Here is a 17142-nt window from a genome sequence, read left to right on the forward strand (position 1 = left end):
AAAAGTTGTGACATGGGTGACACTGTGTTAAGGTGCAGGGGGATGAAAACTGCAGGGATAGTAGCCCCTGCTGATGCCATGAAGCCTGCAAGCTTTCAAGGAGAGAAGTGCAGGGGTTTCTAGGAAACTGCACCTCAGGCTGCTCACAAGAAAAACATGTGATGTGTGACTGTGTGAGTTAAGGCGTAGAAGGGTAAAAACTGCAAGGATGGTAGCCCCTGCTGAGGCCATGAAGCCTGCCAGATTTCAAGGAGATAGGTGCCAGGGTTTCTGGGAAACTGTGTCTCAGGCTGCTGACAAGCAAAACTCATGACATGGGTGACTGAAAGCAGCCCAATTCAAACAAATGCTGCCTTTTATGCTGTTTTTCCATGCCTCCCCCAGAGCACTGGGATTGGAAGGGACCTCAGGGAAGGATCACAGTCACTGGCCAGCTACACAGTCCTCCCTCCCCCCATCTTCCCCCTCCCTCTCCTTTCTTTCTATTTCCCTGCAGGCAAGCCCAGCTTGAGTTTCGAAACTCAAAACGTTTCGACTACCGTTGTTTCATTTTGAGACTACTTTGAAGCCCTTCGTTTCATTTCAATTTCGCTGTTTCAAGCTCAAAATGAATTGGAACAGCGTCAAAATGAAACAGCCAGCAAAATTTCACACAACCCTACTAGGTACACATGGTCCTTGCTTAATGGAGCTAAGGGCTGAGGAGGAAAGACCGTGCAACCAGTGTGGACTTCAGTAAAATAGTTGATGAACTGTTTCATAAAATCATTTCCAAGATATCAAAATTCAAATTGATGTGGCTTTGTCTCTGTCATATGGATTGAAATCTCATGGATTGAAAGGTCATATGTGGAGTATCAAATGCTAATGTGCAGCTTTACAATTTGAATTAGTCTGCTTAACACTTTTATGTAGTGACATTATATTCACATGTATTTACCTTCAACAACATCCAAAGAATGTGTAATTGCTATAAGGACATGAAAACCGAGCCACATTATCTTGCTTTCTGTTACGCATGTATAGATATAGATATTGATAATGGCACTAAGCACAAAGGAAGAGTTATTGTGTGGGACCTGGATACTTCCTTCATATCATTCTTGCTTTCCTTTTCCTGAAACTGAAAAATATTCTAGCCATAATGGAATAACAGTCAGTTATAATCAGGCAGAGCAGATGTTAGTCTGTTCTGTATTCACTAACGGTAAAGTTCTCAGCAATCCAAATATATGGTCATTTAATAATGCAGTAACGTGGATCATTCATACCCGGGTGGTTCACAACCTACTTAATTCACCATGGGTCTCTGAGGACACAAGCTTCCACTCAGCCAATTCCTGGAATTTTCACTTTAAAAGGGCATTGCTTCTCCCCTCAACCATGGCATAGCATCATTTCTGTGCTGCTGAATAGAGAAAGGAAAAACAAGAGCCACAGCCATCAGCTGGAGTACTTCAGTAGTCCAGTGCAGCTGGACTGTTTACTGCTGATGCTTATGCTCCCTTCATTTAGCAAGTGGAACAAATTAAAAGAGTACCTGGAAAATCACATACTATTTTGAACCAGTTCACTATGAATCTGTTCAGCATTATGTGAAGACACTATACATTCTGCAACATGGGTCTGGTCAGTCCTCCAGGCATCCCACACTGCATCTCTCCTCACCCCACCAACACACACTGTTGCAACAGGCTCGCCTGTTCTTTTGGCACTAGTTAGCAATGAGTTTCCTTGCACTGTTGGCTCAATAAAAGCTATCTTTTTAACAACCCACTGTGTTCTTGCTCCCTACTTGAACACAGCCCATCATCTTTTCCCCACAACCCTTTGGAACCAAAAAGTGTGAGTCCAAGCACTCCTTCCTTGCTCTCCCTGCTTCCTAGTCAGGCAAACACACAGCAGACTTCAGTTGCTTGCAGGCTATTGAAGTTTGCTGAGTTCTGTTTATGAACAAGAGAATGTAAAAAAGTGAAATCGCCTCCAGCCACAAGTCACCCACACCCTGGGACTCCAAATGCATGGCTACAAGCACCCCTCTCACCCACTGCAAGTCTGGGCTAGGTACCCACTACCTCTCCTGGTGTTAGAGCCACAGCACTTAACACAACTGTGAACCAGTTCCCAATCAGTGACATGTGGGAACAATTAAATTATTGAGTGTATCTGCACCCTTAGATAATTAATCATTTCAATGCCTCCCTTGGTTTATTATTGTAAGTAAGTATGGATCATATCTACACTCAACCAAAGTCAGTAAAAAATGTTCCATTGATTTCCAGGGTTTGATTTGGGTCCTGTAGGATGATCATATAGGAAAATTACCCAACTGTAAAATCTTTTATATGAAAATGCGAGACATGAGGATTAAGTGCTGTTCCAAACTCTGTGACTGCTCCATTACAGGCAGAAAGGAATTGCTATTATGACTCATATCTATGGATCATTTAATCCCATCTCTGACAGTGACTATCACTAAAACCTTCAGAGGAAGATCCAGAAGACTGATGCACTAAATAGAAGGGGGATAATCTGTCCCTTGTGAAGAGGCCTCCTAATCCCTAGTAAACACAGACAAGATTAAGCCTTGAAACATGAGTTTATATTCCTTTCAAAATGTTGTTAGCAGCTTTCAAAAGGAGGCTTGAATATTTATGGAGCTGAACAATATCCAGAGTCTGGGTTTATGCCAAGTCCTTGATCATGATCATATCTTATTATAATGTCCTTTCACTCAAAGATCCACCCACCCAAAGTTGAATTGTCAAGGGACACAAGTAGGAATCAAATCTGTGTGAACAAGGTTGGACAACTCTGGACAGCTTTGGATCCTATCATTCATTGCTGGAGCAATATTCAGAGTCTTCTCATCTGTATCCCTGCCATTTTCCTTTATAAATTAGTAACTGTGAGCAAAAAAATTGCTTCTGGATCTACAGGCAACCTCACTGGTGCAGTAATAGATAGTTGGACAAAGGTATACTTCCATTTATTTTTTTCACACTTGCTGGGTATGGCAGATCAAGAGAAACCATGACATCACTACCCTATTTTGCTTTTGTACTGTATTTACTAGGGCTGTGCGGAGCTTCAGGTGGTGATTCGATTCGGAGGAGTTTTGGCCCAATTTGGTGGCTGAATCTCTGATCCGAATTGAATCAGGGGACCAATTTAAAGGTCCAAATTGATTCAAAGCTCTCTGACTCTTCAGAAAAGATTTGGAGAGCTTTGATGACTTAAGCAGTCCCTAGTAGCTGCAGCAGGGAGCTGTAGCTGGACTCCGAGCTGGTAAGTACTAGGGGTGGGGGGGCTGGAGGAGTGGGGAGCAGCCTCAGGGCTTGTGGGGCTCATGGAAGAGTACCCCACATGGTGGGGGGTAGTGGGGATCATCCCCCACCAGGCAGAAATGGTGAGTCTGGGGGGTTTTTGGTGGGTTTTTTTTTTCTTAAAGGGCTCATGCTGGCCCCAGGTGGGACACTTATGTGGGGGCTGAGGGAGTGAAGGTGGGGTTGGGGGACTCATGCAGAGCCCCCCATGTGGCATGGGACAGTGGGGGGCAGCAGGGGATCACCCCCCACCTGGCAGCACCCCTCAAGTCGGGGCTTTTTTTTTAAACAAGTGCCAAGAGCTGGGGCAGGCAGGGCAGCCATTGCCAGGCTGGGAGAGGGGCGGGGGATGGGCCTGGCCTGGCTGATTCAGAGATTCGGCAGCAGCCAAATCTCTGAACCAGATTCGGCCTAATCAAATTAGGACAGCGATTCAAATCACTGTCCCTGAATCAGCCAAATCTGAATCTGAAGTGAATACTAGCTGCTTCACACAGGCCTAGTATTTACCCTGTAGCCTCCTGCAGGGTTACCACATAAGACTGATCTGCTGGGTGAGAAGGCATGGATATGTACTCAGGATTTTAGAGTAAATATCTTCTTCAATATAAGACCTGTCTGGGGGATTCATTGTGGCCAGAAGGCTGCTAGAGTGCTTCTTTGAAGCATGAGTGTGTATAGAGATGGTAGCTTCTGTGTACTATAGTAGTACCAGCCTAACACTTCTGCTTTCTGGCTTGCCTGGGAGGACAGGACTGGCTGTGCTAAGGTTATTTTCCATATTGCTTTTGGCTGAGCTCGTGTATTATCCTTTTTAAAAGCCATGGGAGATTTTTTATGGTAAGGTGATTTATAAATGAGCTTGTATTACAGTGTATTAAATGACTTGCTTATACATGATTGCTGCCAGAATGAAAGCAAGCCCTACTTGTTAAATGCTATTTTTTAATCTCTCTCAGGATGGATTTATAGACTTTTTGGAGTTCATAGCAGCAATAAATTTGGTTATACGAGGGAAAATTGACCAAAAACTGAAATGGTATTTCAAGCTATACGATGCTGATGGAAATGGATGCATTGACAAAAAAGAACTATCAAACATATTCAAGGTAAGCATGTTTATGCACAGTAGCAATTGCACTTGACATAGCACATTACCTCTGAAGGACTGATTTGTCACATGCTGTAATGTAAATAGCTTAATTCTGTGTTGCCAAATATTTCAGAGTATAAGCACTGGATTTCTTTGCCTAGAAATGTTAATTTTTGTAATTTAAGGTGCATGTATCTGAGGAGTATTTACCTTCAAGCCTTACTTCTACAGGTTTAGCACTTTATTCAAAACAAAATACTTTATGAGAGTTATTTGCAATGGAGATGTTATTTTGATAAACTATACTCCAGTGAAGCAGCATAGCACTGCAATAGCATAATGAATAACACAGCTGGTCAATATTTTTTTTCTTTACTTTTTTCCATAGAAAACATGGTCTTATCAAACTAACCTATTCACAAAAAAATTATGGATGCTGTTTGAATTTTCTTTTTTTGTAAAATTCTCTACACTAGTCTTAAGATTTATTGAGCTAGTCTGGTTAAATTTGGTTGCTGAAACCCCATCACAGAATTTGGAAACTGAATAATAATTTTTATGAGTATTACATAAAGTTTCACAGAAAATGGATCCATTTCAAACTCTGAAAAACATATTATTATTACACTTGGAATAATTTCCCCATTTTCAACTGACTCTGCTAACTAACCCTTGACCCTGGAATAATTTGAATACAATTCCAGATCCAAAATCTCTGTTTTAAGTCCTCATGATCTAGATTGCAATTGCAGTGATGCCTTCCTTTTAGATTGACAGCTTCTTAATCAGACTCAGGTGTTAATAATGGGATAACAACCTCTCATCAGCAATGCAGGATTGTATTCTGGCTGCCAGTGAGTATTGCTGAGCACTAATCCTTTTCATCCATGTTCAATAAGCATCTGAAAAGCTGTCTCACAAATATTCCTGAGACTGTGTTCAGTTCCTTTGCCATCTTATCTGAGTCTGCACTGTTCCCTCCTGAGTGAAATCACAGAGAGGAATGCTGCCTTATGATTCACATAACTAGTCACAAACAGCATGGAGGTTGAAATATGTTCATGTTAAGTGTTCAGGATTTACAGGTTCTGTTACCATTGTCATCATTTTTCAAGAGACAGTTGCTTTATAATGTTCTACAAAACAACAGAAGAAAAAAATAACAGAAATATAGGATAGATAAATAGCTGTAATAATTACAAAAGTAATTATTTTCTACTAATGCATAAATAGCTGTAATAATTACTCTAAATCCTTACTCAGAAAAGCCATACATACGTACTTAAATGTATGTGCTTAATGTGTTATATAAAAATCAGGCCAGTAGTTGTCATTAGCAGGCATGCTTCCATATTTTAAATGACCCTGACCATAGCTGGCACCAGCTGTAACAAAATGAAAAGAGAGAAGTGAGATTGAAGAGACCATTAATTCAGCAGGATGCCAGTGATACCCCAAACTACAAGATACTCCCAATGGTGGATCTATTCTTCCACATGAAATTGGTGAGAAGAAACTTCTGTTGAAGTTAAAAATTTTGAAGTTCCAGGATAATCATGTATTTGTGATCCCTGAGTGAAACATTGTTTTTTTCAGTAGACATGTGATTTAGATTTCTCATCAAATGCATTAAACTGTCTAAAATAGTATATTTAACTCACCAAGAACAGAGTGCAATCTCTATAACACAGAATTCTCTAGGGCCGGATAAAGTTGCTGCTGTAAAATCTAAAGCTTGTTGCAGAACCTGAGGTGTCACATGGTTTGATGGGACCATTAGTAGTACGTAAATTAGGCTTTTAATCCTCCAGGCTCTGTTATGTTGATTATATTTTCAGTCCATGTTTCTGAAGGTTTACTTGAAATCATAGCTATTTTTAATTACTTGGATGTGACACTTCACCTCATCGACCATTCAAGTGTCCCATCTGCTGATGCATCCTTTCCTAAAATGAGGGAGAAAGTCCTGAAATCACATCTTTCTGTTTTTCAGGCTGTCCAGGCTATTAATGGCCACACTAATATGACTCCTGAAGAGTTCACAAACATGGTATTTCAAAAGATCGATGTGAACAATGATGGTAAGAGTCTCTGCAGCTTCACTTGATCTTGTCATTGTTTATTCCCAGAAGAATTTGTGGATGGGTGGGAGACAGTTTCATGAAAGAATTGAAACAGTGAGCAGAACTGCAGGGCTGCGTCTGTTTTTTCACACTTTTACCAGAGCAGTTACTTCTGGTTTACACCAGCATGTAAACAACAGGTTTACCAGACATGTTGACTTCATGCACATAATGGCATTAACATGAGACTTCTGCAAAAAAGTAGTGAGGGAACAGAAATCCCCCCCCCCAGCTCACCAAAATGGGAGAGCTCCCCTGTTGTTAGTCAAGGTGAGAAGTAAACTGAACTTTCCCCTTATTTAATCCCTCACACAAAGGGATTAAATTCACAAAGATGTTGAATGATGCCCTTTTTCACACCAAAACATATAAGGAGATAATCCCATGGGCATGCATGGATTTATAATGAAGGGAGTTCTTGGGCAAGCTAATGTCCTCTGACTTCATTGAGCTACTTGTGTGATTGCCTTGACTGGGTCCAACAAACCAGAACCTAGCTACATCTGCAGACAGGCAGGGCCTCCTGATTTATAAAATGCTGTTCCTTTCTTCTCGCTTAATTAAATGTTCTCACATACACACATTTCAATGCTCGTGCAACCTTTATAAGCTTGGACAATGTGCCTGAAAGTCAGGAGGGAGAGAGAAAGTCAGAGGAAGTTGGTTAAAGGTTAAAAAGAAGAAAGACTGGAGCTGGACGCTCTGGGGGATGAAAATAGGGAAATGATTCGGCAGTCGGCCCATCAGTGGGAGACATTTATTGAGTAGACTAAGTAGCTCTGCAGTAAATGTCTTGGCATCTGCACATGCAGGCCTATTAGGCTGGAGTAAACTAATAAACTCTGCAGCAAGGTAGTACTTGTACAGAAAAGTACTAACCTGCTGTAGAGTTTTTTCACTCTGCAGCAGTGCATGTGTAGACTCTGACCTAGCTGTTTGGGACATGAGGGTACTTCCGTGAGGAGGCTGCCTGCAAGCCCTCATGCCCTAGCCAGCCCCTCTGCAACACATTGAGCTGGGTGGAACAGGCCCAGGCTGGCAGGCTAACCTCCTGGGTCCCCTGCTAGTCAGAGCTGCTTCAACCCAGCCTAATATGCTACAGTCCCAGGTTCATGTTCAAACGGGGCACTCAGGAGCAATAAAATTCAGACCAATAGGCACCAGAGTTTACTGCTTTAAATTAATTGCACATGTAGATGCACGGAGTATGAAGTGGAAACAGTTCAGGGTGGGAAGCTCCAAGCCAGAGGCATCCATATTGGGAAGGGAAATTTTAAGATAGCAGAAGTGAACAGGACAGAAAAATGGGACCACCAGAAGAAGTTACTGGGGATAGATACAGGGACAGCATGCAGAAGCTTAGAGTACTGGATCATCTTTCATTTCTAATCTTATTTATATAATGACATTGTGAGGTGTGAATGAGGAGTGAAGAACATGTGAAGGACTTTTAATTTTCTTCACATGGGACATTTTCCTTAATTTTCTTCACATAGGAAAGCTGCATTCCTATCCTAAAGTCTATTCTGAATGGCAAATCTTGCAGCCTTGTAGAACCCCCCCGGCAATGGCAGCCTTTTCATTTGGTGATCAGCATATGCATAAATTACCCAAGAATACATTGTGGAATATTAATGTAAAACAACATACTTTTCTAGAGCTGAATGGATTTTTTTTCATCCCCAAATATTTTCAGAAGTTTGGTATCTTTATCTCTCTTTTCCTCTCCCCTCCTCTCTGAATTGGACCAAAAATTCTATCCTGGACCTTGAGAACTTTTCTCACTGAAAGTTTTAGACCCAGTGCATTTCCTGGGAAAACAATTTCATTATTATTTCCTCTTCTACTAACAGTGTTATACATCAACAAACCCACAACTACTCTTTGAGTTTTACTACTCAAATATGTGAAGAGGCAACATGATGTTTCTCAAGCCCAGTGATTCTCAAACTTTAGACTTAAGGTATCCCTTGTTAGACTTAAGGCACCCTTGGAAAATTCTAGCTTTCACTCATCTCTTGACTACAGAAAAATAATAGTGACTCTTTTGTTGTGAAGAACCCAGAAACACCACAACAGGTCCGAATGTTTTGGACACTGAATTTCTATTTGAAATCTCTGGGATTATGTTGTGAATCATGTTGTATAAGTGTTTGTACACCCAACAGTGCTAATGTTGTGTGAGACCCCACAACATCCTTAAAAGGATTTTAGCATACCCCAGGGACTGTGGTTGAGAGTGACTGCTCTGGTTCCTCAATAAGGGGCAGTTTTTAACAATGGTCTTTAGCTTTCAAGGCAGTAGAGGACTGTAGGGTCAAACCTGTGGGAGCCGAGGGCGGTCTAAGGCTATGGCCAGTAGCCCGGACCGTTAGGTGGATATTTTCCACGATGGAATAGAGTTAGGCACGGAAGTGTATTGGTTGTATAAAGAAAGCTTTACTTGCACTGCCAATGATCGCAGTGCAGGAAGAAGACTTGCTTGAATTACAGTTTCACACAAACACACAGGGGTGAGATCTCTCTTTGAACCGAACCGAGATGAGTCGTCGGTGTGCGACTCCACGAGCGCTCAACACGGGGGTACGTCAATATTTCCACGATGACGGGGAGTGGTTAGAGTCTGATCAGGTCCCTAAGTTCTCCTCCAAGACGTACGCGGAGCTTGCTAGGCTCCATAGCGCGCTTAGAGTTCCCCACGAGATGGTTGAGGGGGTCCTCCAACTTGGGCAGAAACTGCTCTAACCTTTTATACAGCTAGCAAACCAATCGTTAGCCGCCAGGTAGGAATAATTTAGAATTGACCAATAGTGGGACAAATTTGCATACATGTGGCGAGAACTCTTTTGCACTGGGGGTTTTCTCTCTGCAGCTGAGAAATCCACCGTGCAAAGAAAGCTCCATGTGGCGGGAAAATTCCAATGTGCCGAGGCACTAAAAATCATTGGGTTATGACAAAACCCAGACTGTGGAGCATCAGTGGTCACTTCTGGTATTTAGAAGGATTTTTTTTTATGAAACTACTTAAAATACTGCACATACTAGTGCAGAACATTTTTGTTGACCAGTAAGCATTGCTGTAGTGGAATAGACCTTGTTTTTCATAATCCTGTCTCTCTAATATCTAATGTCAGTTGGCAATTTTGTACAGTAGAGCTAGGAAGAGTAAATGTAGGGCAAGTGTGCAATTTTCAAGATCCTAAGTATGAGGGGAGCACAGGTCCCATCAAAGACTAGTGGAACTTCTGCTCCCAAGGTAGCTGAGCCAAAACTTTTGCAGCAAACTTAATGTGCCCTATAGCAGCTTCCTTAAACATTGTGCAGTGTTTTTAGGTGTTTTGTTTTCTAACCCAGAAGCAGTGTAGGCACATCTATATGGCACCACACTAGGGCTAACTAGCCATGTTACACAGCAGTATTAATTAGTCCTCCTGAAATGCGACATCAGTGGTTCTCAACCTTTTTAGACTTAAGGCAGGTGCCCAGTGGACTTGAGGCACCCCTCCATAACTTTTGTGAATTGAGTGACACCCAGTTTTAAAAACCAATGTATATATTATAGTGCTTATCTCCTTGCAGAGAGGCTATGCGGTAGGGTTGGGGGATCAGCCAGGCAGGGTCAGACCTGAGCCAGTGCTTATCTAGTTATCTCTTCACACCTTGCTTATTTCCTTACACATTACAACACCCTTCAGAGGATCTGTTGGCACATCCAGGTGTTGAATCACCCTGGTTGAGAATCATTGCTCTACACAGATGTGGCTATACTTGATTCCAGTGTGGGAAGCAGCCCACCTAGAACAGCACATTCTGCAATACAGTTTGTCATACCGATATACCTTAGGCTCTCTTAATTACCCTGTATTAAATTATTAAGATTTGTTTAAATATTTCACTGCAAATAATGCTCGTTGTGTACTAATTGGACTGTATCACCAATCTATATAAAGAAATACTTAGCAAATAATGTTAGACTCGTGCCATGATTTAGATCCGATATTGAAAAAGGTATCCCAGCATTTCCCTTGATGGAAAATTCCAACTAAAGCTAAAGAGTTGCTTCCTAATTCTGACAGCTGCTCTCAATGCTGTCCTGCAGTGATTCCTTACTAGCTAATCTGTAGCAACTCACTGGAGGCTCCCATGATTAAATGATCTATATTAAGCCTTCGAGTGCCCACCTTTATACTAGCACAAGCTTTACCACAGTTGAAAATAATGTAGTGGTGAACTACAGACGCTGTAGTTGAGCAGGGCTTGCCTGCGTATGTTTTAGTATGTCTGTCACTGGCCTCTGCAGTTAAATTTAGTCTTTGTGCAATTTTCACTAGTTGCTTTACCTTACTTTTCTGCTCCTCTCCCCCAGAACCTGACACGCTGAACTTTCATACATGCCATTGACTTCAGAGGAAGCTGTGGTTAATCAGGACCTATAAAGAAACAAAAGCTGGTTATATTCTGGCCTTGAGAGCTTGATAGGGCTGGCAAGGTCTGATTTATTTCCTGGTGGCCTCTTTACAAACTTCAAATGAAAAAAAACTGGGAAGCTTCTAGGGCCCCTGCCATGTGTTGGCTTAACAGTGATTTCATAGCCTCTAGCCTTCGTTTTGGTTTCTAAAAGATGTGTTATTTCATCGTAGGGGAACTGACTTTAGAAGAGTTTGTCAATGGTGTGGAAAGCGACAAGAACCTCTTGGAACTGATTTCAAAAAGTTTTGACCTTTCCAACGTACTCAAAATCATTCAGAGCGGGAGGCGTCACAGCGTTTGAGAACGTCTGACTGGAAGTGGAGTCTGTGACAAGCCTGAATATTGCAGGAAGGATAATATGTAGTACTTACAAAAATCTTAATCTCCTAAAGCACTGTACAGAAAATATCTGAAGTCAAGCTCTCACAATAACTTGGGCTTCAGAGTTTTTTGTCATCTCTCTCCTTTCTTTCTCTTTCTCATTAAAGAATATGACAGCTACTGAATATGAAACCCCATCCACATACAATAGTAAAGCTATTTTTGAGGTACATACAAATGATTTGGTCACATAGAGTAATGGTAAAACAGTGAGAATAGTACAAAAAAAAAAAAAAAAATGAACTTCTCTAGAAGAAACTGGGCTAATGAATTTCTTCTTTTAAGTACATATTCTTTAACCTACAATTTAAAATGTGGTGATAAACCACTAGATAGGATTGGTTTCCTTTTGGATCAATAAAGAATGAAGTGTGGTTTGCATTAACTAACTTGCACTAATCAGTACTTAAAATAGAGGTGGGATATCTGGGAAACACCTCAATCAGTTTACTGCTTCACAGGTAAACATCCTGTTTGGAAAGCTGTTTACAACTCTTTGCTCGATTATATCTGTAAATTAAAATGACTTAACACTTTGATTTTTCAGAGTTTTATATTTAATCCTAATTTTCTTCTCAATTAACCTTTGTAGAAGCACTTGAATTGTATAGTAGCACTGCTCTTTGCAGAGTAGTAATAATTATAAGTTCAGAGGAGTGTTTTAAATAAAAATGCAACCCTACTTTATGGATAAGATTAATTTCATGAGCAATAATGAAACTGCATGAGTTGAAAATGGAGGGAGAATGATAGTACTCTCTAGTTCCATTGTGGATTGAATGTCTCTCAAGTCTGCAACAGGTTATCAAATTACAGGCAATTGTATCATGAGAATTAATTCTCATTAGCTGATCATTCCCCAAGGGCCTGACACTTCATGCTGCTTTTTCCTTAGAGCTCAGGCCTCATGCAAAGTAACTCTTGCATGGATTGCATAACCACCTAGATGAAGGAAAAAATTATCAAGGTTTGAAGATGGAAATATTTTTTTTCCAAGATTCATTTCAAATCTGCACCCATTTGCACAAGAAATGGGCCACATCATCTGTAATTATTATACCAGCAATTGATTTGATCAATAGAGTAGACAGCAAGGAGATGCAACAAGCATCACTTGACATTATAAACAGTCCTGACATTATAGCTTTGACATTTAAATCTTTTATATTCCTTCCAAAAAATGGAATGATGAATGAGATTGCTGGTGGGTTAGAACTTTAAAGTCTTCTATTTATTCATCGTAGACACATTAATATGTCACTGTCAGTCTCCATTTTTTTCTAATGGAAGCACAAAAAGAAAACCTAAGAAAGAAGATGAAGGATATTTCTGGTTTTAATGGAGCTTATCATTCAAAATATGAAGTTCAGTAGTAATGGTGTAATCTGATCAACTGGGGTTTAACTTAGATGACCTGATGTTGTTGTTGTTCTCTTAAATAAATGAAATGATTGTCCTTGAAAAGTGACTAACATACATCTACTGTGACATTATTCTTCCTGAGGGGGCTTTACTATAAAGAGGTTTGTTTTTTTTTTTAAATTGCCTAACTATTATATGTAGCTGTAATTACATGATAGAAATTACTTGCTCTAAAGGAGTGTGATGGTCTATTAAAGGAATATTGCACACAAGGAAATTTTAGTCACCTTTATATTAAACTAACCTTTAAAAGGAGCTGAAATGCCAAATCCTATACATTAAGATACTAGTAAAAGGCTGTCTAGCATAAACCCATGATAATTAAGAGACAATTACCATCTTCTTGTTTTGCATAAGTACGGCAGCATGAATACCATTTCAAAATTCTACTTACCCTCAGTCTCTGCAGTCGCTCTTCATTCGTTGGGGCAACATACATAAAATGTGTATATATAGCATCTGTTTTTTTGTTAATTTCTTAGTTGCTTAAGATATGTAGGTCATTTGTCACATGACTGTATGAAAAAGTATATTATGAACATGAGTGTACTTTTCCTGTTATCCTTTTGAATTTGCCAGTGCTTCATCCAGATAAAAGTGTAAATGGATGATGTCCTAAAAGAATGTAAATTCTGACTGTCCAGTAGCTTGATCGGAGCTAATTTACAACAGCATATATAAATCCTATGAGGGATGTGAAGTGATACTATAATAACATGTGTCTGTTGTGTTAAGAGACCTGGTCACTGGGGCATTTTGCTATAAGAATATGTTGTTCTAGTTGACTGGGGAGCCGTAAAGAAAAAAAAGCCAGCAGGAAGCTAAAAACTGACTTAAACACATTTGGCTGAGGGGGTGACTTTTAAGGGACAAGGGGATGTTGGGTTACCCTCTTGCTGAATCCCCCAGATCGGTTTTGCCCCAAAGCTTGGGAACACAGAAAAGCAAAAGAATGATAGCAGTTTAAACAGTTCTGAAACAGCACTTTAGAAAGAAATATGCCCAAGAAGGGCATTGGCAAGGTTTTCCAAGGGAACTAGAATGACAAATCTGCTCAGGGTGGCTAAGTCTCTCTGGGTTTCCTTTACAGGATGATAGCAAAGCACTAAGTGTGGTAGACATGTGTAGAATCCCTTTAAAATCCCATTTTCCTCCAAATATTTTGTTCCTGATATTAAAACATTCACTATTTTGATTTAAGAAGGCTGTTTTGCACCCTGCATGTACCATGGGTCATATATTCCCAAAAGGGGAAAACTATCCTGTCAGACCCAAGATTAATAACCAGGGTATTGTAGCCAATGTCCTAGTTTAAGAGAGGGAAACTGGTGGAATTTCATTCTGAAAATAGGTAAAAGCATGAAAAAAAAACCCACCTGAGTGCCATCAGAGAGACCTGAAAGGGATCAGAGATACAGCCAGGTTTGTAAACCACCTATAGACACTGGCTAGGGACAGACATTCAAAAAGCCTGAGCCTGAATTGAGTCAATCTTTGCAGGTTAGTCTAACCAGGCTAGGTTGAACCAGTTTGTAACTGGACAGACATTTTCTCTGGACTGAGGAAATTCAGGCACATGCCTGCAGTGGCTCAGGTTAGAACCAGGGGGTGCTAGAGCAGCCCTCCCTTCCTTCCACAGTACTCTGTTGATGGTGGGGAGGGGGGCAAGCCCTGGCAGGACCTCTGATTAGGGAGGTTTGCCTACACCATCCCAGGCTTTTCTCCACTGGCTGTTCAAAGGGCAGGAGCATCATCAACCCCCTGCTAGCACTCTGAAGCAAGGGGGCATGTGCAGTGCATGCATCTGTTGATTATGTGGAGCTCTTCACTATCCCTCTCCCTGCTTCTTTATACTGCCTGCAGCAAACTGACAGGGGGCTGATAACAGTGATTATCATCTCATCAGCAAAACAAGGCCTCTCTTCATTAGTTGAAACTCTTCTTAAACAGCTTACTGGCTGACCTGTTGATTAGCTCCAAATAGCCCTAAGTAGTCACTGTTCTGTCTGCTTGTCCCTGTGATATTGGAGTGAGTTACACACACACACACACACACACACACACACACACACACACACACACACACACACACACACACCTCAGCATTAGCTAGCATACCACATGCCTAGAGTCCGTGGGGCTGGGGTCTGTGTTGTGGGAGATGAGAGGGAGGGAGGAGAGTATTCCTGCTTAAGCAGTGAGCAGCAAGCTGGGGTGGTAAGGCAGGTGGAAGCCAGGCAGACCCTGCTGTGTCTACAAGTCTCTGCTGGAGCTTCAGTCAGGGAGCAGAGGGGAAGGGCCAGCTCTGATGTGGAACAGAGAGCCCCACCTAGCTCAGAGAGCATGCCAGGATGCTGGGGGTGTCTGGTTTAATCTTAAACCAGCAAGGGGTCTGGGACAATCATTACATAAACTGGTTTGAGTCAAATCAGTTAAGTCTGATACTACATTCAACCAGGTTTATCTCAAACCAGTTCCAGCCATTTTCAAACTGGTTTACGTGCACTGAACATCTGTTCTGTTACAAGTTTAAACCAATTTCTGATCACTTAAACCAGTTTATGTGTAATGACTGTCCCTAACCTCTATGCATGACCACATTTAGTGGTGACAGTTCCATGTATGCAGAGTGATTTCAGGCCTGAAATCTAAATATATCAGACTCAAAGAATGGGCAAATCCTACCCTATCTGAGAAGCCTTTATTAAGTAGGCAGTGTACCTTTGGCTACTGTGTTATCTTTGCTCCCTGAATACGGGATTTTCCATGTTAAGAGATTATGTCTGGATATCTTCTTATTCCCTCTGAAGAACAGTAGAAAGCAATTTGTGTTTCAATTCCATAATCTCCCTTTCTTCAAGTAATTCATAGTTGTGTCTAATGTTATTCTTTGTAATGCTTTTGTTGCAATAGCTTAATTTAGTGAAAAAAAAACAGATATTTTTTCCTCCAAGAATCTAGAAAACACCTTTGCCTATGTTTGAGTATTTGCACATTATGAGGTGTGGAAATATCTATTAAAGTTTAATTAATAAATTGACATATCCTTGAAGAGGTAAGGAGTTCTCATGTGATGGGAAAGAGAGGCCACTGCTGCATTTAATTTTTACCTGACGCTGGAACAGCTATTAAGTAAACACTCAGCACTCTGAGTGACCACATGCTGGCAAGAGGTGGAAATCTTCCTGTAAGTTCGAGGAAACAGAAATTCCTAGAACTGGCCCTGGATTGACCAAGTGGAAGGGTTTAAAAGTAATCTTAATTTTTTAATCAAAATACCAAATGAAGTGCCATTCTTGTTAATGTAAAATCCTATACAACCACTGTACTGATTATGGTGACTTTCTCTCAATAATAATAATTTTCTAAAAAGGCATTTGTGACAAAGTTTTAGTATATAGTTTATGACTTTTTATTTGAAAACAGTTTTACCATGAATATGTTGGTGGGTTGGGGTTTTTTCCTATATTGTATTTAGTTTAGTCAAGAAATAAGGTTATAAAGAACCCTATGCAAAAAACCCTATGTTTGGAAGTTATCTTCCTTCGCCACTATTCAAAGCTTATTTTCGCTATCTATCTGTCAATAATCATTCATATCCAGGTATGGGTGATATCATCCTTGGCTTTTCAGAAGTGTGGCAGTTTCCAGAAAAAGAGCTACTGTTCAAATGGGGCCTGAGTAACTGGGCAGGGAGAGAATGAATTTTGTGTATGGTGGTAGAGCATGGAAGTTGTCATGGTTTCATAGTAGTTAGGGGTCAGAAGGGACCTGAAAAGTTCATCTAGTCAAACCCCCCCTCCCCCCCCCCCGCCACTGGTCCCCCGCACACGCTGGGAATCACATGACCCCAGACAGGTGATCATCCAACCTCTTTTTGAATTTACCCAAGGTAGGAGCGAGGGCCACTTCCCTAGGAAGTTGGTTCCAGATCCTGGCTACCCTGACAGTGAAATAGTGCCTCCTAATCTCTAACCTGAGCTTGTTCTCCAGCAGCTTCTGGCCATTGTTCTTCATCACCCCAGGTGCTGCTTTTTCCTTTATTGTGAGGAAGCGAGAGTATTTATTCCTGATGAAGACTGATAAATTGACAGCCTTGGGGACTGAAATCTACTGTTTGTTCACAAATGATATACAGTAGCAAAGCAAACTCCTTCCCCACTGTCCCACATGATAGCCACTCAAGAATTTGCCTCTTACACATCCACCATGCGGGACTGTTCTAATCGTAGGAGTGGTGTCAAGAGCCATCCACTTGGGAAATAAACAGAAACCAAAAACATTCACCAAAGGTCACCAAACAGCTCTAAGTAAAATGAAAATAAGC

General features: G+C 40.9%; 1 protein-coding gene and 1 long non-coding RNA gene across 2 annotated transcripts in view; one reads left to right on the top strand and one right to left on the bottom strand.

Annotated features, from left to right (window-relative positions):
• Window positions 1-10968, bottom strand: part of LOC109280304 (uncharacterized) — a 38017-nt gene extending 27049 nt beyond the window's left edge. The window contains exon 1 of the long non-coding RNA XR_002086580.2: window positions 10883-10968. This is a non-coding gene — a long non-coding RNA (uncharacterized LOC109280304). The remainder of the gene's footprint in view (window positions 1-10882) is intronic.
• The window catches only part of GUCA1C (guanylate cyclase activator 1C), a 54902-nt gene extending 38711 nt beyond the window's left edge, over window positions 1-16191 (top strand). The window contains exons 2-4 of the mRNA XM_006276226.4: window positions 4286-4435; window positions 6413-6500; window positions 11183-16191. Of these exons, the coding sequence (XP_006276288.1) occupies window positions 4286-4435; window positions 6413-6500; window positions 11183-11313 (369 nt within the window). The 3' untranslated portion in view covers window positions 11314-16191. The remainder of the gene's footprint in view (window positions 1-4285; window positions 4436-6412; window positions 6501-11182) is intronic.
• The last annotated feature ends 951 nt before the right edge of the window (window positions 16192-17142 follow it).

The sequence above is a fragment of the Alligator mississippiensis genome, chromosome 1 (genome assembly GCF_030867095.1).
Source record: "Alligator mississippiensis isolate rAllMis1 chromosome 1, rAllMis1, whole genome shotgun sequence".
Lineage (NCBI taxonomy): Eukaryota > Metazoa > Chordata > Crocodylia > Alligatoridae > Alligator > Alligator mississippiensis.